The 21,405-nt window shown below is 45.9% G+C and overlaps 3 protein-coding genes across 3 annotated transcripts in view; 2 read left to right on the top strand and 1 right to left on the bottom strand.

The window, feature by feature from the left end:
• Positions 1–1,251: 1,251 nt before the first annotated feature.
• LOC144742229 (fibroblast growth factor 20-like) lies at positions 1,252–2,381 on the bottom strand. The gene is given in 5 exon segments (XM_078624699.1): positions 1,252–1,497; positions 1,572–1,646; positions 1,648–1,676; positions 1,766–2,096; positions 2,190–2,381. Coding segments are annotated over 5 exon segments (873 nt in total).
• Positions 2,382–2,608: 227 nt separating this feature from the next.
• Positions 2,609–14,176, top strand: LOC144742228 (calcium uptake protein 3, mitochondrial-like). Its single transcript, XM_078624698.1, is given in 15 exon segments — positions 2,609–2,845; positions 3,748–3,895; positions 5,312–5,343; positions 5,431–5,509; positions 7,469–7,516; positions 7,596–7,678; positions 7,855–7,926; positions 10,618–10,677; positions 10,679–10,707; positions 10,897–10,958; positions 10,961–11,067; positions 12,405–12,513; positions 13,104–13,186; positions 13,188–13,262; positions 14,108–14,176. Coding segments are annotated over 15 exon segments (1,293 nt in total).
• A 4,215-nt stretch (positions 14,177–18,391) lies between these two features.
• The window catches only part of LOC144742227 (palmitoyltransferase ZDHHC2-like), a gene marked incomplete at its 3' end in the record, with an annotated part of 5,486 nt that continues 2,472 nt past the window's right edge, over positions 18,392–21,405 (top strand). Inside the window, 3 exon segments of the mRNA XM_078624697.1 lie at positions 18,392–18,518; positions 19,810–19,840; positions 20,743–20,836. Coding sequence (XP_078480823.1) covers positions 18,392–18,518; positions 19,810–19,840; positions 20,743–20,836 — 252 coding nt within the window.

Below are 21,405 nucleotides of genomic sequence, written 5' to 3'. Positions count from 1 at the left end.
AACACACACTCACACACCACCACCCCCCTCACTTGTCATCACACACACACACAAACACACTGAGCTTTTTGCTTCGATACATATCTGCTCCCAAGTGTCAGGAAACTTCACAGATATGAGATCTTCAGACAGATCACCAGTTCAACTCGTTCGATCCTCAAACACGACACACACACATTCATCAAACACAATACACAGAAACCAGACCAAAGATGAGTTTCCAGAAACGGCGACAGAGGTCAGGTGATCTTTATCGCGGTGACCTCTGATCCAGCTGCTGACTCCAGTGTGAGCTGAAGGTTCACCACTGGTTATTACTGTGGTGCCTCCACATTCTGGGGGCTTTGAAGTTTTATGTGTGCATCAAGTCTACGACCTGTCCCTCCAAAGGACGGCGACCATAAAGAAAGACAACATTGATCTTGTAAGCAGGTTTATATGTTTAAACTCTGAAAGACAAATGCAGCCAGTAAGTTTTTACTTATTTTCAAAATCTGCCAAATGCTTTGGAAACATAAAAAAAAGATCTTAAATGCGTGCTGATCACATTCTCATCAATCGTTTCCATTCTGTCAACAAGCGGCGGAACTATCAATAACAAGAGAACCATTTGGTCAAAGTTTGATTGACAGGTTGTCATCAGCTCGGTGTTTGGAGCTGGAAATAACCGACGAGACAGTGGTTCAGTCTTATACAACTGATACAGTTTAATGGCTCTTTATATTGCATGTATCTACTTGTAAAAATATATTCTCAAATAAATAAATATATAACATAAATATATGTATCTAAAATGAATAAATAACTGTTACGCTTTGCTCTTTTCTTTTTTCAAAAAGTCTCTAGACGCAGGTAAAAAAAACAGATTTCCTTCAAAGTCCTTCTGAACAATCTGTGACACTGATGAAAACACCATCGGTGATGGAGTTTGTTCCCACCGACCATGTCAGCTGTCCAACCAGAGGAGGAGGAGGACGACGACACTCCCCATCGCTCTCCTCCTCCACAGGTACTTTTAAAGTCGTCTGTCCACTGAAACAGATGATCCGCTCCTCCTGAGGCTGACAGTGTGTTCCATCCTCTCCTTCGCCTTCCCGTCCCGGGCTGCTGAGAGATGGCTCACACATTCCAAGAAGAGGCCCCCGGAGCTTTTATTCCTCCAGTCCTCCAGCCTGCACGGGCCACATCCCGCCTGCATCCCTCTCTGAGGGTTGCAGCAGCTATTCCCCTCTGGACCACAGGTCCACGGCCTCAGCTGGGGCCCAGAATGTCCCTGTACAGCTCGGGCACCCGGTCGGGGTCAACAGGCCTGGGCAGGAAGTGGGTGAATTTCTGATGCCGCCTGGATTTCGTCCCGTCCCTTGGTGTCCCATCTTTATTCAATGCCACAAAGTAGCGCGTTCCTTTGTCCCCGTGCTTGTAGAGGTTAGACGAGTAGGTGTTGTACCAGTTCTCCTCAAACTGCTCCCTGAAGACGCACTCAGCAGTCAGCTTTTCCTGAACATGGAGAAGACAGCAAGAATCAAACCCCCTGTCATCACAGGGCTGAAGTGAGCTGTAGTGGTACTTACAGAGCCGTACAGCTCCCCTTTGTCGTTCATGCCCAGGTACAGTCCACTGTCCACCCCCCGGATGCTGATCAGGCCCCACAGCAAGGCTGATGAATTCCAGAATACCTGCAGCGTTTGACAGAGACACAGCATCTGACATCGACTTTTCTTGTCTGGCAGATTGTTGCACACATGCAGAGCCCGGTGCGTGTTACCGAAGCGGCTGTGGTCCTTCCTGGTCCCCTGCACCGAGCCGTCCGGAAGGATCTCCAGGTGGAATCCGGTCCTGCAGTACAGCTGTCTCCTCCTCAGAATCCCTTTGAGGTGCGTTAGATCCGCCGTGGTGCTGCGGGACAGCCTGTCCCCGGGCAGAAGGTGCTCCCCCAGCAGCGTGGGGCCGTCCCCGAGTGGGGTCAGCAGAAAATGGGACCCGACGTGTGTGATGCCGTCGATGCCGTGCAGGGCGCCTCCAACTTCCCCCAGTGCAGCAGCAGCAGCCATCGTCAGCCCGCAGCGGCCGAAGTTCACACCAGTCCGGAGGAAGCGCTGTGCGTGAAAGGCGACGTGCTCGTCACTTACTGCATGTTGACGTCCACCGCGGAGCCGTCATCAGCCGGGGCGGAGGTGGGCTGCACTTACATACCTGTTCATAGCGGTGGGGGCTCCGTGAACGCAGCACTGCAGGTACACAGCTCGTGGAGGTTGTGAGAGCTCTGAGGCAGGTGCAAAGGCACAGGACGAGCAGTGGGCGGGGCTGTCAGCTCCGACGTGCCCCGGCAGGGAGTCGTCAAAGAAGTCACCGGGGGCGAGGTGCTGGTGGTGGGGGGGCATCTCCAAGAGTCTAAATCGTGACACCTCTGGAGAGAACAGTCAAAATGTGTTCCAAAGCATTTCGTCCACTCCCCTCAGTATGATGCTCTTAAATCCCAGCGCGACATGAAATACTCACGGCGGTTCTCGCGAGTTCGGAGCAGTGGCAGCACACACGCGCACACACACACAAGCACACACACAGACAGTGTGTGTGTGTGTGTGTGTGTGAGAGCGCGTCAACCGCCATGGCCGCCCTACGCAGGCTCGTCCCTTCACTGGCTAACCGGCCCCAAACCGGAACGTTTTTGCCGCGGAGGGTATCGTCTAAAGTTGTCGCTACGGTCGCGGGAGTCACCGCCGCCGCAGCCGCCGCAGCCGCCGCCTGTTACTGCTCGGTGGCCGGTGGCGGCTCCGGACGGGCGAAACGTGTCGACGCTCGACTCTCACGTCATCTGCTGCCGTCAGTTTGTGCCACAGACAAGGTACAGTGACACCTCAGCCCGTTCACCGCACACACCGGCTCCGTCTCACCGTCATTACTGCGGTGTGGACCGGAGTAATGACGTCACTGGTCACACTGTGACGTAGCCGACAGGAGCTGTCCGCCACCGTTGGTGCTGAACCAGCAGAAAGTTGGAAGTCCTCTTTGGATCAAGTGCCATAAGTGAAGCTGTTCTGTTTTATCACGTTTCGTCAGCGCTCACAGAAGACCGGAAGTACCAGCAGACATCTGATGGATGTTGTACTGAACTGGACAGTCAACTGTAGGCAAGGAACCGGAGAGAGTTTGTGTGTGGATCAGATATTTGTGTTGTTTTTAGGTCCAGCTCAATATAAACACAGTAACTGACAGTATGATGAGCAACCAGCTATCATGTTGTTTTTACGTCTGCAACTGTCGCCATGGAGGTAATTTCCAGTGACCCCTCCCACATATCCAGGCCCCCAGGGGACAGGTAAATGTGTTTATCTGAAGTATTTCTAGACCTAGAAGTTACATGTACACAGACAGGTGATCATATACAGCCGTTTGAATTCAGGACAGCGGACTTTGGCTCAGTAGCGGGTTGACACCTGATGAGGGCTGTAGGTGGTTACAGGGGCTCATTCGTTAATGGGGGGGGGGGGCACATTCCCTGGTTGATGCTCAGTGCCCAGTGGACCTGGCAGTGTGCCAGCTGACAGACAGATCCAGTCTGTCGGCACCAGTCCGACCTCTGATCTGACTGGACATGACAAATAGAGCTGACAGGCTTCTTTGTTCAGACATTCGTGACAAGAACAGCTTCCTTACGTTCACAGAAAGCATCTTTCAGACAGCATTACACCTGTTGATATGATTGGCTGTATTTACCCAGTGTGTGTGTGTGTGTGTGTGTTGTAGGCCAGAAGCCGCGGTGTGGATGATGGAGATGTGTACATGTCGTCCTACGAAAACAGATTCCGTCTGTTCAGCTCTGTGGAATACGAGGGCCAGCTCTACATGACCCCCCTGAACTTCATCGAGTCCATATCATTGACTGAACCCATGAGTGAGTGAACTCTTCCATCCCAATTATCACCAATAGAACTGAACGGGCTGGCGCTACTTCATCGTTTTGTCCGTCTGATACTCTGAGTGTCATGGTCAGTGGATGAATGGTTCATTAAAGTATTCATCAGCCTTCTTTCATGCCCAGCTCGTCCTCGTTCTGCACATTGAAATGTACATTACATCAAGCTGAAAGACACTGGTGAAGAAATCAGTGCTTTATTCATCTCCAAGAGAAATTCACAGATTGACAAATAGCTCCCCCCCCATTGTTCCTGCATAGTGAGGGGTAAAGCAGTCCGTTTAGGTGAACTGAATCAGTAGACTCTGTTCAAAAGATTGGTTCAAAAGATTCACCTGGTCGAGGCAGAAGGCCACCCACATGAGCCTTGGATCCACCCCATGTTTCTTTGCCTGTAAAGGGAAGAGCTGGTTTCTATTAGAACATTCAGTTTGTGTCATGAGTGAACTGTTGTTGTGATTTGGTGCAATACTGGTAAAATCTGACTGGAGCTGTTGAAACTCACCAGACGCCCCATGTAAATCTGTACTATCTGACATGTTGTACTTGTTTAACTGATCTACTGTCAGTTTGAACTGCTGATCAGACCTCAGGACTGACGAGTGTATGGGTTTACCAATCAATCACGTCTGCTCCGTGAACTAGTTCCTCCAGTACACCCAGTACGTTCACAGCAGTGTCACTCGACTTGTTTGCAGGGAACAAACGCCAAACCATCAAAAATCTTGCGTGCTGGAAAAGTACCTGTCGCTGACGGCTTTGTAAAGTGTCCTCAGACAAAAAGTTGTGGCTCGAAGTGCTTCAGTCATAACACCTGCATAAAGATAAACATCTTTATCTGCAACCCCACTTTTATGGCTCATATATATGTGGCAACAAACTCCAGAGCAGAGAGACCAAACAATGCAGCATGGATGTGAGGAGGAGACGCTCTGATGGTTGTTGATTAGACCACTGACACATGAGCAGGAAGATCGACCCTCAGCCATCATGGTGACACAGCGCTGATGTCTGAGGATGGGTCAGTTGATTGATTTAATCCCAGAAAAGTCTGATTGTCAGCTCATGAAACATGAGTGGACTCCAGATACACGTCTGCTTGAGAACAACCTCCTTCTTTCATTGTCCTCAGTGGAGAACCAGCCATCATAAGCGATCCTAATCACACCACACACGGGCTCTAAAATGTGTCGGTGGAGGGTTATTGCCACTGTTATCGATGCCATTATACCAGCCAAGTTTTTACGACGGCTTCATCTTATCTTCTGCTTTATTGACCATCGGAATGTATTTGAGGTCGTACGCTGCTCGTGTCGTCGTCCACGCAAACACAGTTTTCACTTTTGTGTCCTGATTCTATGGAATGGTGATAAGTTTTCAAAATGTCTTTTCCAGGGCAACGGAGTTATAAGTCACTCACAAAGAAGGTGAGTACCTGTTTCATTCAAGCATTTGAACACCTGGAGAATTAACCAGCATCGCTTGACATTGGTGAGTCTCCTCCATTTCTGCAGGACGTGGAGAAGATGCTGGCAGATACCCCACCTGTTTGGAAAGGATCATCTAATTTGTTTAGGAATCTACAAGAGCGAGGTAACGTAAACCCCTCTTACCTGATTCAGTTTGGACTTAAATCCATTTAGTTTGTTTGTGTTTTTTCTGCTCCTGTGGTTTTCTCACGTCCTGTCGGGTCGTGTTAGAGCTGCCCCTCACCCCCACCCCACTCCAGCTGTAAATCTTATCTGTTCATTTATTCTCAGGTCACCTCAGCAGAGAGCCGCTGTCCTTTGTTCATATCCAGAATGAGTCTGATTTATGCCCACTCCTCCAAATAAGACGTTTCTATGGAAACGGAAATGAAGAACTTGAGCAGTGAATTACAGTCAACTTTTTTCTGTGGATGCTAACTTGACTCACATTACCCCGATGACATTTCAGTGTGTCCCACATGCTCTGAAATGTGTGTGTGCGAATGCTGCCGCGTGGTTTTATATGACCGGTTAACATTTAGTCCAAATGACATCTGATACCCTGCAGCTGAAACTCCAGGGGGAAAGAAGATGCAGCTCCCATGAACTCAAGCGTGCTGTTACTCTTCATTACTAGTGACCAATAATAAAAATCATGATCTGCTGCAGCTCGACAAATGTAACGCGAGCGATTCCATCAGATAACAGATCACACACTAGAGCTGCAAATGCACCCTGTAGAAAATGAAGTTGTCACCTATCTCTTGTTTTTCCACCTGCATGTTCCTGCGCTCAGCGGGTCAGACGGACCAGTGGAGCATCAGATCTCACTGTTCTGCTCTTTCCTCTGTTGCTTTAGCTAAGTGCCAGCGCTGGGATTTGGGGCTTTTAATCCTCCTGTTAAACGTTGTGGCTTTGTCAGTTGAAGAAGGACTGGATTGATCTGTGAACAAAGCGTTGCTTTGGAGAATGAGGGAGCTGTTTGAACATAGCTATGTCGAGACATGTCCCCCTGGCCACCCCCCGATCACCGCGGACATTATGAAGCCTAAGAACGGCATTGGATTACATCTCCGGGACTGCCACTCTGTATGAAGTGTTTCTGAGGAATTCTTTGTATTGTCTAACAACATCTACTTGAGCTCAGAGGCTGAGCTGCAGAGGAGGGAGGGAGAAGAGCGGGGGTGGGGGGGTCCCTCCAGGAGTGAAGGTGTGTGGTATTGGTGAGACATGGCTGGAATCTTAAAAGTCTTCAACCATTTAAGCTGTGGAGGCTTTGAAGCTCCAGATGTGTTGTCATTCTACCTGCCAGCAGAGACTCGTAGTGCCTCTGCAGACGTGGATGCATCACAAATGATCCTTTCACACCTCAGCTTTTACATCATCCTGTTAGCAGCTTAGTAACGCGTCCTCTGGAGGAAATGTAGAAGCACAGCGAGAACAAAAAAACTTTGTTTGCAGTTGTTTTCCCACTGAGTGCTCCTTTTTTCTGGAAGTCTCCCTGCAGCAAACCCCAAACCTGGATTCTTTTCCCATAACACCCAGAGCAGTCACCCAGAACTATCTTTGCTCGATTCTCTATCTTCCCGAGCAAACAAAAGCTTGGGAATGCTTTCAGCGGCGGAGGGGTGAAGCCTCCGGAGTCTACGAGAAGCCTCCTGACACTTACTCTTCCCCGCTGCGTGTCACACAACAAAGGGAGCTGAAGGACACGACACAAAAACCTGAATCGTCCGTTCTCAATCAGTGACAGATCACTGGAGAATGTATTACATCTTGTTCCTCAAACACGACCAGAAGCCGTAGGCCTCCAGTTTGTTTGGGTTTGTGTCCAGATAGGTCAGCTCCGTTGTAAAGCCGGTGTTTGTGTGAGGGGAACACCATGCATGAAGTAAAAGGCACCTTTTAAGATGTTATCAGTCAGCGTGAGGAGATTACTCTTGTCTGAAGGTGGGCTCTGCTTCTTTGGATGTGTGTTCTTGACTTTGAGCATTTGTCACCTTGATGCCATTTGATGCCGTGTTATGTGCCAAAAGGAACATTTGGGTTTTTGTTACGTGATTGGTTGTTCTGTCTGTTCCAGGTGTCATCAGCTACACAGAGTACCTGTTCCTGCTGTGCGTCCTAACCAGTCGGTACCCGTGCACCCTTCAGACACATGCATCTGTCCAGTAAAACCGCAGTGAAATTACTTTATTGTTGAATTGCAGAACCGCGCGCAGGCTTCAGGATTGCGTTCAACATGTTTGATGCAGATGGGAATGAAATGGTGGACAAAAGAGAGTTCCTGGTGGTACGAGTCCGAGTCTCGACCTTATCATCTGCTATGTCACAGTCTGAGTTGTCATGTACAGTGAAACTGTGTGCTGCTTTTTCTCAACACAATGGAGGTAGAAAGATTAAAAAGAATAAGATAAAACACAAGTTGTCATAGGTCACCTTGTGTTTGATCATTTATCTCCTCATCAGCTGGAGGAAATTTTCCGCAAGAAAAAGGACAGAACGGAAGGAAGTGAAGACGTGCAAAGGTTTGACCAGCTGGTAGGTGACGGAAAGAGATGTTCAAAAGATTTGGCTCGTTCAGGAACGTCACATCTCCACCTCCCCTGACTCTACTGTGGCTCACTCTCACCGCTCTCATCAACCCTTTGCCAGTATCCACAGGCAGCTGATAAACCCGTTACCAGTTCACTAAAACATTAGCAACCACACATACGCCAAGTTCTGACAACGGCAGCCCCTGAACCTTTGAAGCAATGTTGAACAGTATGACTGGTAGAGGTGAATATGGTCGTACAGGGTAAAACATGCCTGAGGCTTTGATGCCGCGTGCTGGTGGATGTAAACAGACAGAGCTGAAAAGAGCGATAAGAGCAACTCTTTGAGGTCTTATCGGAGGGGCAAATGTTAGCATCTCTGGACAGTCTGAAGCCCGCATCGCCATCAAAAAAGATCATTAGAATGGGTACTCTAGATTTGGAAACACGCTGATGCTTTGCAGACAAAGTTGAGGATGATGAGAGAAGATTCGGAAACATATAAATGATGATGTCTGTGATTTAAAATCAATCAGCTTTTTGCAACCCTCTTTCAGTCATAAAATGAATTTTCTCTTCTTGCTGTTCGTCACGCCCTCCGTCCCCGGCCCGACTCTTTCCTGGGTTTCAGAGCCTGCAGCTCTACGGTCATCGTCAATCCCACTCTCACAGCGTATGCATTCTTATTTTCCCTTGTTTTGTATGTTGCATGTGCAGCTGAAGTGTGTCTGCAGAGTGAGCTGGCACCCACAGAGCACATGTATGTTGGAGGTGGACACCATCCATCCTCATCTCCGCTAACACCAGATAACCTCAGTCACATCCACTGGAAATGAAGTACATCATCTCTATCCTCAGTGTGTGTGTGGTAGGGCTGTGCTGATGATTTATGTACTCCTCTTGTCAGCATCGGGTGAGATTCCACTTCAAAACCCACTCCCCTGACGAGGGTTTGCGCCGGACCCCCATGTTTTATTTTTACAGTTTCTTGAGGAGTGGTATTCGGGCTCAGGTTACCTTTTGAGATGGGTTTGACCATGAAGATACCAGTCAGAGAGGACAGGCAGCATTGTAAAAAGCTCTCAGTACACACACACACACAAGCGAGAGCCATCTTCTTCCATGTGAAGACTTCACCTTTAGGTGTGTCTCTTTTTGTTTTGTTTGATTCTTTCTGCATTACTGCAGGTATCTTTCCAGCCAAAAGTTCAAAAATCTTTTCACAGAACAAACATGTCTTCAGCTGTGCGGTTGGGCTTTCCCCAGCGTATTCTAATTACAAGTCTATCAGGATCTTTTCATGGGATGAGAAGGGAACCGTGCATTCAAGAGTTGTGTAATTAGCTGCAGGATCATGTTGTAAATCTCTTCGTCTGCTGAGAAGCAGTGAGGCAGGGAAGAAGAGCTGTTTTATCAGCTGCCTCACATTCCCCTCCAGGCTTTCAAATTGAGATAATATTATGAAATGTGGCAAGTCCTATTCAGAACACATGTCTCATTTGTTGTTTCTGGTTGGACGTGCACTGATGAATGAGGTGATGTCGAGACTTGAGCGGCATCTGTCCTGAAGTAGTGATGTTTTCTTTCCACGCAGATTTCATGTGATCATTTTATGATACTGATTACAAGGAAACAGTTGTTGACAGTTGTTCCGGTGCAGGGAGCTGTGTAAACTGTAATAATAGAGATAACACATGACGTCATTGAGGGAAAAAACAGCTTTGAACTGCTTCGTTGCTGCATCAGAAGCTTGAAATCCTACTATATCTGAGGAGATGATCACACCAGCAGATGATCACCTGTGTTTACCTGCAACGTAGCACCAAATGGAGATGTGCTCTTCATGTATAAGGTCCCATGAATTGCCTGGGCTCTCGTCCTGCATGCACTCGATGTGTGTTGGCTGCCAAGAGGCTGCATGCATCGCTGCAGAGCCATCTCATGTCAGGGCTGATGGGCCTCTCAGATACATCAGTGTCAGCCGAGGTCTGTTTCTGCCTGTTCCAGTGTGGATGAATGCAAACCAGCGTGAACCCGAATCTGTGGACGCTCACATAACGGCTGGCTTTAATCAAGTGCATCCCTGTCCTCATGTCAACCACGGCCTGTATTTGTCCGTCTGTCCATCATCCCCTCCGTCGTGTGGATAACGTTTGCCAGATGTAATTTATCTTCTAACAGCTGTGCTTCAACTGCTGCCGCAGATTTGTAAGAAAGACGATCAGCACGTGGAGCCCCGCGGCATGTGGGGACGGCCGTCAAACGTGGCACAAGTCATGTTGTGTTTTCTGCTCTCACTGAGGTAGCTGCGATGCTTCTCCGTGAATCGGATCAATTCTATCACCTGACTGTAGGTTCTGTGTTTGTTGATTTAACTACGTCCTCCAACACAAGTTTCATATGTCACAAGGATCAGAGGCATGTTCAATGATCTGCTGCATGTTTGCATACATTTCAGGCCCAGTGATGAATCAACCATTAACTATGACTAATTATTCAATAGCTGAATGTGTTGTGGCTCTTTTCTGCACGGTTAAATAAATGCCATTGTTAATGTTTACCTGCCAGCGTCGTAGATGCAGCGTGTGACAGAATAGAGATTATGTGCAAAGTAACGCCTTTGTCTTATGGCTTCATGCATTCATGTGGCTCGTAAGCGTCACATATGTATGTCTCACTTTTTTTCTTGTGGTAGCATGTGAATGAGAAAACAGAGACGACTCTGCTGGTTCACTTCTTTGGGAAAAAAGGGAAGGGCTGAGCTGAAATTTGAAGATTTTTACAAGTGAGTTTTGAAACCTCTGTTCTGCTGTGTGTGATTGTCCCACTGGGTAGCATCCATTCATCATTTCATCACATGCTGAGCACTCAACACGTAAAACCTGCTCCTCCTCGAGACCATGTTAGGTGTTGCTTTGTGCTGAGCCTCTGGTGCTGGCGTTAGCTGTCAACGGCTGCTGTTTCTCTTGCCCAGGTTCATGGACAACTTGCAGACAGAACTACTTGAGATCGAGTTCCTCTCCTACTCCAAAGGCATGCCACCATCAGCGAAGAGGACTTCGCCCAGATCCTTCTTCGCTACACTAACGTGGATGACGTCAGCAGCTACTTGGCGAATGTGCGCCCCACCATGCCTGATGAAAAGGTGCTGCATGTGCTCATTGCATGGTGTAGAGTAGAAGAATAACGTGTAAATCTTTTATTGTCATTATACAACAGGTTGTACCGTGACAGTGGAGCAATAAAAAGTAGTGTGAAACAATGAGCTAAACAACTCAATAAAAGAAAAACATTAAGATAACAGTATTTAAAACATTTTAAACAACATTCTAACAATTGGCACACTGTATTGCGCTTAAGTCCATCTGTATTTGGACAGCTCGAATTGCTTCATAGCAGATTTAAAAGATGTTCTTGCTTTGGGGGACAGCTCTTTTTTCTGCCTCCATTACATTATGCTTGCTGAATTAATGTTAGGCTATGCTAAGTTAGCTGCTAGTTGCTTTGAAAAAGTTTGAATTTGAAAATGGTTTCCAAAGTATCTTAACATTCCAACACAAATTGACACGTTGAAAATGTTTCATCCCAGAGTGTTTTTTTCCCCTAGCTGTTCCCCTTGTTTCAGAGCTATGCTAGGCAAGCTATTGCCACAATTCATGCACAGAGAAGTTGGCATCATACATTTCATTTCACTGAAAAAAGTTTAGGCATTTCTCGACTTTGTCTTTTCTTTAATTCATCCCTTTTGTGGTGTGAAAAAAACCCTTCCATCCCAGTTACTCAGCTCTTTCGTTTCTTTGGATACAGCGGTGAGAAAAGACCGTTGAGGTGAAACATCTTCATTTTAGCTTCAATGTGTTTTCCTCCTCGGCTCTGTGACCCACATGAAAAGACGGCAGCAGCTCGTCAGCAGCCTCGAGTAGCTTGTTGCTTGATCTCCATTGATAATCAAGTGGGACTCGTCATTAGGCTAAGAGATATTTTATGGCCCACACCTTGTTAAAACAGCAAAGCATCCCAGATTAGTCATTACTCCATTTGTTAGGGCTGTGTGCATTACCTGCTCTTGGGGCCCCAGGCGGGAGATGGAGCTAGTAGCCGCGGGATGGTTGACTGGAGATCAATAGGCTCAGTGTTTGAGTCGGCAGCCAAGCCTGAGATGTTTGGGGATTCATCACTTTTTGTTTTTGTTTATTCAAGTATCAGGTTAATCTGCCTTAAGAAAAGTCTGTGAGTGGCCTGACCTCTTCCCAAAAGCTAGAATCACCATGCCCCGCTGCCGCTGACAGTTCAGCGTGTCCATACTGTGCAGGAAAATCCAGCAATGTATACTTTATCTGTCTGGGTGTGTTATCTGTCTGATGGTTTCAAGGTCTCGCACATGCTGAAGGATTCGTGTCAGGACGAACGGACGAGCTGTGCTGACACATGCCGTGTTAGGTGTCATTTTCATCTGACTTCATGGATGTGGTCTCTTTGCAGGGAATTGTCTTTGAAGAGTTTCGATCCTTCTTCCAGTTCCTCAACAACCTGGAGGATTTTGCCATCGCCATGCAGATGTACAATTTTGCAAACCGCTCCATAGGTCAAGGTAAAGATGTATTTACTTAGAATTTGTTTACTCTGATGTAGCTTTTCACCTTACACTGGGATCTGACTGAGGACAAACTAATTTGTCTCCTCGTTCACCAGTCAGACAAACAGTACATGGTTTTGTCACTAATGCAATTAAACGAAAAATTACACATCTCAAAAATAAAATCAGCTTTCAAACAGTTTGTTGATTGATTGGCCATCGTGTCCTCTGAGGGAGAGACGTTAAATGTAGTTTGTGGAAATGTCAACACAAATTCACAAACCATGAATGTTTGTGTGAAAACACGCTGCAGTGGTGGATGCAGCTTCTTTACCTCGGCTTGGGTGAGACTGTTTTTCCACAGGTTCCGTACCATTTTAACCGTGTTGTTTTGTCACTATATCTTTTGATCCTGACCAGAACAGATGTCCTCTGCAGGAAGTGAGACCAGCTTTAAACCCTTTCATCTTAATTTAACCAACAAGCACACTTGGTTTCAGATGTTCAGATCATCAGATCACATCAGCTATAAACAACTATTCCTGGAAAGTGTAAATACTGTTGTGTAGAAACTCACTTCCTGTTCTCTTGCTGCGCCCCCTCAGAGGAGTTCAGCCGTGGGGTGTACGTGGCTACAGGCATCAAGTTGTCCAGCCACGTGGTGAACACAGTTTTCAAGATCTTTGAATGAAGATCATGACGGTCAACTCAGCCACAAGGAGTTCATTGGCGTCATGAAGGACCGACTACACCGTGGCAAAAGGGTGAGACCGCCACTGCAGTCATTTATTTCTGCTCCTATCTGACGTGCCCATCACTCCTCCTCCTCCGGCTATATGAGCGTCTCCTCGCGAGGACGGAGCAGACAGGACACCTGTGTGAGAGAAGAGCTCAGACCCAGTGAAGGCCGAACAGGGTGACAGGGACATTTGATGTTCGTCCTTACAGTAAACCACTGTTACGCAATTAGACCCACGTAAAATAAGATAAGATAAGGCTTTATTGTCCCACAGCGGGGACATTTTCAGTGTCAAAGCAGCAAAGTTATGAAATAGAAGAGTGTCTCAGAATGAAGAATGCACTATTGACATGGCACATGAAAAACATAATAAGCAAAATATATATAGAAGCCAATGATGAGGATGTTACTGCCATAGATTAAGATGAAGATGGCGTGACGTTCTCCATCTTATGGAACGTGATGGCAAATCCTTCAACAACAGGTTTGTAAAGAAAATACACATGCAGTTTTTTTCTAGAATGATAAGAGGGATAAAATGTGTTCTTCATCAGTGTATGGAACAGAACAGATTACATTGGAAGTAAACAGGAAATATGAATCTTCTTCTTTAGCTGGTGGTGCATGTGACCCTCTTACCTCCACAACTGAAGCCAACAAGTCTGCACTGACACTCTACTTCCATCTAGTGGAACGTCCAGAAACTACACACCCTCATAATGTTTTCCTGCTCTCTTTCCTTTTACACACACACACACACACACACACACACACACCACACACACACACACACACACACACACGCGCGCACACACACACACACACACACACACACACACACACACACACACACACACACACACCACACAGGGTGTTCGAGTGGAGGAGAGATTCACCTCTTTCAGGTCATGCATGAAGAAGGAACTTGCGGGCAAATAGGTTTGTCATACATTTTTGTATTATTTCACACTTAAAGACAGTTCCGTTGGGTGGGGTTACAGTGGTTCCCTGGTATATGGTACCTACATATACATGCCAGTACAGAGTAATTCACACACAGTATTATATTATTCAGTCACAGCTATACAAGCTCCTCAATTCATAACCAGTTGTTCCTATAACCTTGTGGTAAAAAAAGGGTTTGTGTCCTGCATACATACATCAACGTGTTTTCTCTTTCACATGTTCATACTCATACTCACACTTATGCTCACACAGCCGTAGTTGAAGACTGAACACATTCACACAGCCTCCACTGGGACTGAGGCAGGATTCCTGGTCCAGTGCAGCAGCAGTTGCAGTTTTAGAATCTCTGAGTTTGAGGTGACTGAATATTGAGTTACCCTGGAATATGAACGTCACCAGACACCAGCTTTGGTCAGTGTGTGCGAGCTGGAGTAGGGCAGGTTCAAGCTGTATGAATGTTTCAAAGGAACAGCTCCTCTCAGGAGAGAACTGGATAAGCTGCTTCTGATAAAAACCTGAGCTCCAACCTGATCCACAGGGTTCTGCAAACACTGGGTAATTGAAGTCAGTATTTCACTGTGGCCGGGTTCTTGTACCTGAACTTCATCTGTCAGCAGTGAATTAATTGTCTGATATTTGACACCGATCAGACGAAACCCTCTGATGTCTTCTGATGTTGTGCAGAGTACAATACAACACCTTCAAGCTGAAGCTTTTAGGACTCGTCGTTACTGTTTCTGTCGTCTGTTGTTGTACTTTATGTCTGTATTGACTTATTTTTGACAAATTTGTTGTTTAGTCTTGATTGAGTATATTGTGAAGTAGTTTGTGACATTTCAACTATATTTACTGACTGAATTTAAAAGCAGTAATCAGTGACATGGACACACTATGATATTGACAACGCAAATGTCAACATTAGTTACTGTAATTTGGATTTTGCATCGTATTCCATGAAGATAAATGGGTTCATGTCAATTGTAAATTGACACTGAACTTCCTTGTCTTCCTCTCTCTGTCTTCATCAGGAGAAGGTGTGTGTGTCTGCTGCAGCCCGCCAAGACGAAGGGTTGATGCATGCTGCTGCAGTGTCTCACTGCTGTTGGAGGTCTCAAATAAAAAGTGATGACACGAGAAGAACCCGAGAGGATATTGAGCTAATTATTCATCTCATTTGAACTGTATCTGTTTTTTTATGACGTGTTGTTTGTTTATTTACTGATTCCACTCTGGAATCTGGCTCTGCCAGAACCATTTAATTAATGCCTTTCTCCCAGATTCTGCTCGACACTTCCTGCTGGTGGATCTGCACCGATCAGCCCCCCCCCCCCCCCCCACCCCCACATCCCCCCGTCCTCACCCTCCTTCAGGGACGCTCGTTCTTTCAAACAGGCAGCTGACGGTGTTTATTTGTTCCCTCCTCATGCAGAAGAACAAAGTCTTCTTCAGCAAGTTATGAATAAATATGCAAACTGCTGAAGCCGTACGCTCAAATTAGTGTCACTGAGCAATTGTCTGTGACTAAATGAACATTTAATCTTAGCCCACCTCCTTTAACTCCAGGTAACTGGAGAGAATGAGATGTTTTAGCTTTCAGTTGGGTTTACTGATGTCATGGTGAACTAAGGGAACATGAACTGTTTATTCTCGTCTATTTCTTTCCCACTCCAACCGCCTGATGCCAACGAATAACCAGTTTGTTCTCAACCTGAAGGCAAATCATTAATGGTACTAAACCTCAGCAGCTGGGGCTGAAGCACGAGGGGCATCAGTGGCTTTTTATCTGTAAATGATTCATTCAACATGTGAATCAATGTCAGCCCTGCTGCAGATTGTCACCGAACTTTATTATTATTAAATTATTATTTATTATTATTATTTTTAAATTCATTTTCAATATTATTATTTGTCTTCCTGAGGATCTGATACTTTAATTTTCTTTTATTTTTTATCTTTTTTTAAAATTTAATTTCAATTGGCATTATTTTGACTGAGACCAGTGGACTGAGGCACGAGACCTGTGGACTAGATGAGTCTACTGAGACGAGGTCCAGGTCCAGTGAACTTTGTCTGCTGTACATGAGAGCACGAGGAAGAAGTTCATTCACTCATTCATCTAATCCCAGTTACGGGTCTCGGTTGTTCTGGAGCTGATCGCAGCTGTCAACAGGTGAACGTCAGGGTTCAACCTGGACCAGTCACCAGCTGAAGGACAGACAACCATTCACCACTCACATTCACACTTAGAGGTGATCAGTGACCAGTTAACCTCAGCATGCTGTTGGAGGGGGGAGGAAGATGGAGTACTTGGAGAGAACCCACACAGACACAGGGAGAGAGGGGGATGAAGATGGAGTACTTGGAGAGAACCCACACAGACACAGGGAGAGAGGGGGGATGAAGATGGAGTACTTGGAGAGAACCCACACAGACACAGGGAAAGAGAGGGGGGATGAAGATGGAGTACTTGGAGAGAACCCACACAGACACAGGGAGAGAGGGGGGATGAAGATGGAGTACTTGGAGAGAACCCACACAGACACAGGAGAGAATGAAAACACAGAAAGAGGAATTGAACCAGTGACATTTTTACTAACCACCACACCACTGTGTTGCTTGGAGGAAGAACTTAAATACATAAACAGAAATGTAATATAGAACACACAAAAACAAGGGAGCTGGTGCTCAGTTGTTTGACAACAATGGACATCACCGACTGAGACCCCTGTAACACACACGTCTTCTTGTTGGACTGACGGCTGCTCAGGTCCTGAGCACTGATTGCCTGCAACTCCTGGATCCACATTTTGAAAACTCAGACATGAGTCTGACCTACTGAACCCACCCAGCAGCAGCCAGTGGTCGTCATGGAAACGAGCCAGGGAGCAGGAAGGCTGACGCAGACTCTTCCTGTGTGATGGATGTATGCTGTAGTATAGAAAGTAGCAGTATTGTGTGTAGGGTGAATCAGTAGTAGTACAGTACTACAGTAGTAATATATAGTAGGAGTATGTAGTATGTATGTGTAGTAGTAGTGGTAATAGTAATAGTAGTAGTGGTGGTAATGGTCCTACTAGTGCTAGTAATAGTAGTAATAGTAATAGTAGTTGTGGTAGTAGTAGTGGTAATAGTACAAGCAGTAATGATACAAGCAGTAGTGTAGTAGTGGTAGTGGATGTAGTAATAGTAATAGTAGTAGCAGTACTAGTGGTAGTCATAGTATTAGTAAAGTAGTAGCAGAAGGGGTAGTAGTAATAGTAGTAGTGGTGGTGGTAGTAGTAGTTGTAGTACTAGTAATAGTAGTACTAGTAGTAGTGGTGGTAGTAGTAGTAGCAGTAGTAGTAGACACGTAGTAGTAGTGGTCGTGGTAGTCTTAGTATTAGTCATAGTAGTAGTAGTTAGTAATAGTAGTAAGTAGTAGTAGTAGTAGTGGTGGTAGTAGTGATAGTAGTAGTAGTAGTAGTGGTGGTAGTAGTAGTATTAGTAATAGTAGTAGTAGTAGTAGTGGTGGTAGTAGTAGTGGTAGTCGTAGTATTAGTAATAGTAGTAGTGGTGGTATGGTAGTAGGGTAGTCATACGTATTAGTAATAGTAATAGTAGTAGTAGTGGTGGTGGTAGTAGTAGTAGTGGTGGTAGTAGCTAGTAGTAGTGGTAGTCGTAGTATTAGTAATAGTAGTAGTGGTGGTAGTAGTAGTAGTAGTGGTAGTCGTAGTATTAGTAATAGTAGTAGTGGTAGTAGTAGTAGTAGTAGTAATAGTAGTAGTAGTAGTCATAGTATTAGTAATAGTAGTAGTGGTGGTAGTAGTGGTGGTAGTAGTGGTAGTAGTGGTAGTAGTAGTATTAGTAATAGTAGTAGTGGTAGTGGTAGTATTAGTAGTAGTAGTAATAGTAGTAGTAGTAGTCATAGTATTAGTAATATAGTAGTAGTGGTGGTAGTAGTGGTAGTAGTGGTAGTAGTAGTAGTAGTAATAGTAGTAGTGTTGGTCAGGGCAGCGAAGGATTTCGATCAGATCAGAGCGATGCAGTAGTTCTCCCAGTGTCTCTCTCTCTCCTCCTCCCCCTCCCCCTCTCCCTTTCTCTCCCCCCTTTCTCTCTCCTTCCCCCTCCCTCCATCCCTCCCCATCCCCCCATCCCTCCCTCCATCCCTCCCTCCTTCCTTCCTTCAGGATGTGATTCTTTCAGAGTGTTATGGCTCCGTGGTGCTCGGGGAGCTTCACTCGCGGCTGCAGGAGACTTTTCTACTGGATCCCGGTTCTGTTCATCGCGCTCATCGTGTTCTGGTCCTACTACGCGTTTGTCCTGCAGCTGTGTATCGGTACGAATTGTGTGTGTGTGTGTGTGTGGTGTGTGTGTGTGTCTCAGGCATGTTTGTGAATGCAGATTGGTGGTAACGTGTGTGTGTGTGCGTGCGGGTGCATGTGCGTGCGTGTGTCACATGACACTAACAGATGAATGAGCAGCAGCTACATGCTCTCTCAAACACACAAGAGTGAATGTTTTCACTTTCCTGTGTCGTTGCTTTTATTTTGAAGGCGCCGCAGACGAACGTAGACGTCTGAACATGTATTCTATGAGAACGTTCGTGCAGCAGCTGTTGGTTGTGAGCTGCACTGTCAGCAGACTCAGCAGCTGCATCCTCTGCTCCTTAGGACAGAGACACGGAAGTCAAAGGACACTTGTGACAGTTGGAGTGTTTGTCCTAGGATGAACTTCCTGTAAAGAGGAGGAGCAGGAACCACAGTACTGTCAACACACACACACACACACACACACACACACACACACACACACACACACACACACACACACACACACACACACACACACAAAGATGTTGCTTCTGATTTTTGTTGCATTATTTGGCTGCAGCTTTTTGCTGGTGCTGCTGCTGCTGCTGGTGCTGGTGCTGCTGCTGGTGCTGGTGCTGGTGCTGCTGCTGGTGCTGCAGAGCCAAAGGCTGAAACCAGCTGCTGGACCAACATGCTCACAGACACATACAGCAGTTGTATGAAAGTAGCATCAGCTGACTGTTCTGGCTCAGCAGCTCCAGTTAATCCCATTATCTGTCCCCCCAACACACAAACACACACACACACACACACACACACACACACACACAATCTGTGTCTGACCCAATTTTTAACCCCATTTTTAAAGCTGCAAACATCTGCAAAAGAACAGCTGCTCCTCTTTCCAGGACCGTCACACAGCCGAGTCCCGAGGAGTGTGTATACTCACTCACCTGTGTACTGGTGTATGTGTGTGCACTAGTGTGCGAATGCTGCTATCTATCTATGGATAGACAGCTAACACACATATAAAACACACAAACACACACACACACACACACACACACACACACACACACACACACACACACACATACAGACCACAGTTTGAGACTTGCTGCCACGGCAACATGGACACGATTTCTGGACACCTGCCTCAGTTTCCTTCACTCCAGTCCCTGCTGTGTGCGTGTGTGTGTGTGTGTGTGTGTGTGTGTGTGAGTGTGTTGTGTGTGTCTGTGATTAGTCACATTCATTTTAATGAACGAGTGTTGTGCTCTGATGCAGCTGCATCTTACAGATATTTGTGTTTTTCAGAGTCAATCGACGACACAGGAGAAAAGGGTGAGTGTTGTCCTGTGTGAAATCCAGACGAAGCTTTCACTGGCAGTGTGCGAGCAAGCAGCTGTGTCACAAGATGTTTTCATGACTGCAGATGGTTGAAGCATGCGACAGAACGATGAGCTGGTCTGAGGTCTCATGATTTGAGATTTCCACACAAACACGCATGTGTCAAACTGGGGTACAGAGTATCTCTGTGAACGTTTCACACATGATGCCACCGCAGCACGATGGAAGAGTAGGATTCAGCTTCAGCCAAAGTAAAAAAACAAAAACAAAAAAGTAATCTGTCATCTCACATCGTTTACAGATGGAGTAAGTCAAATTAAAAAGGAAATTCATTTCACTGCAGCTAATGAGGTAAAATAAGAAAAGAAGCGCTCACATGAATATGTTCACCCTATGTGTATAAATCAGTCAGGTAATACGAACCTGCTGCCTCTGAAATATGAGTAAAACAGGAAGTACACCACTGCTGCGACTGGCCTGGGAAAACTTTATATGTGTCAAAAGTCAACTTCTTTTCTTTAGCTTTATGCATATGAAAAGAACTTGTTGTATATAAACGTTAGTGAGAGTTTGTGAGAGGACACAGGTTAGAAATAGAAATTAGAGTACATCTACAGTATTTTCATTGTACTCATCCAGATAGAAATCACCTTTCACACTCAAGTAAAAAACACAGAAAAACAAACATTAAAAAAACTAACATGCAATGCAGTGTCATACTATAACTTGGTAAAATATCAGTTTCACGGCTTACTGACTTAAAATACATTTAAATACCCAGTATATCTGTCTTTGTATGAATAACGAGTCTTAGTAGTTTTGTTCCCATTCTCAGGCTGCAATGACTAATCCATCTTTTCACAGTAGAAGAGTTTCAATGAGTTTTCTTGTGCGTTCCAGTTTGTACCTGCTTGTGTACCATGTGATCTTCATCATGTTCTTGTGGGCGTACTGGCAGACCATCTTCACCGGGCCCATGACCCCCCTGAAGGAGGTGAGCCACCTGCTGTGAGGTACAGCTGAGGGGACTGATGCAGGTTTTAGTCCTCACATGTGATTAAACGTCACACGTGTCATGGTCTGGGTGAAAGCTCTTTTCTGATTGGCTGGCAGCCGTGCGTTAAAACCGTTTCACGCTCACGAAGTTGGGCTCATGGTTAACTTAGCTGTCAGCACTAACATTTGAGGAGGAAAACAAGCACCCGACATGAGTTAGGGCTGAAAAAACACATGAAAACATGAATGAATTTCTGTTTCTTTGGTAAATGGCCGTGGTATAATAGGTTAATCAACATGTAGGTGTGAGTAAAACACGAGGGTAAAACACCCTCATTGGTTCTTCAGCCCCACGCCGTGATATTACAAGTGGACTATCACGGCCGCAGCACTCCACCCTCCTTCATTGGACATCACGCTGATGGTACGTACACACATGCAGAATCTCCTGAGCTGAGCTGAGTTAATGTGAGTCAAGTTAATTCCAGTGAAGCTGAGTTGAGTTGAATTGAGTTATTTTGAGATAAGTTGAGTTAATTTGACTCTTTGACAGTTTGTGTCATTTCA

Source organism: Lampetra planeri, unplaced genomic scaffold (assembly GCF_965212315.1).
Source record: "Lampetra planeri unplaced genomic scaffold, kcLamPlan1.2.h2 scaffold_921, whole genome shotgun sequence".
Lineage (NCBI taxonomy): Eukaryota > Metazoa > Chordata > Hyperoartia > Petromyzontiformes > Petromyzontidae > Lampetra > Lampetra planeri.
The sequence above is the reverse complement of the archived record's forward strand: the minus strand, read 5'-3'. Positions and strand labels throughout refer to the sequence as shown.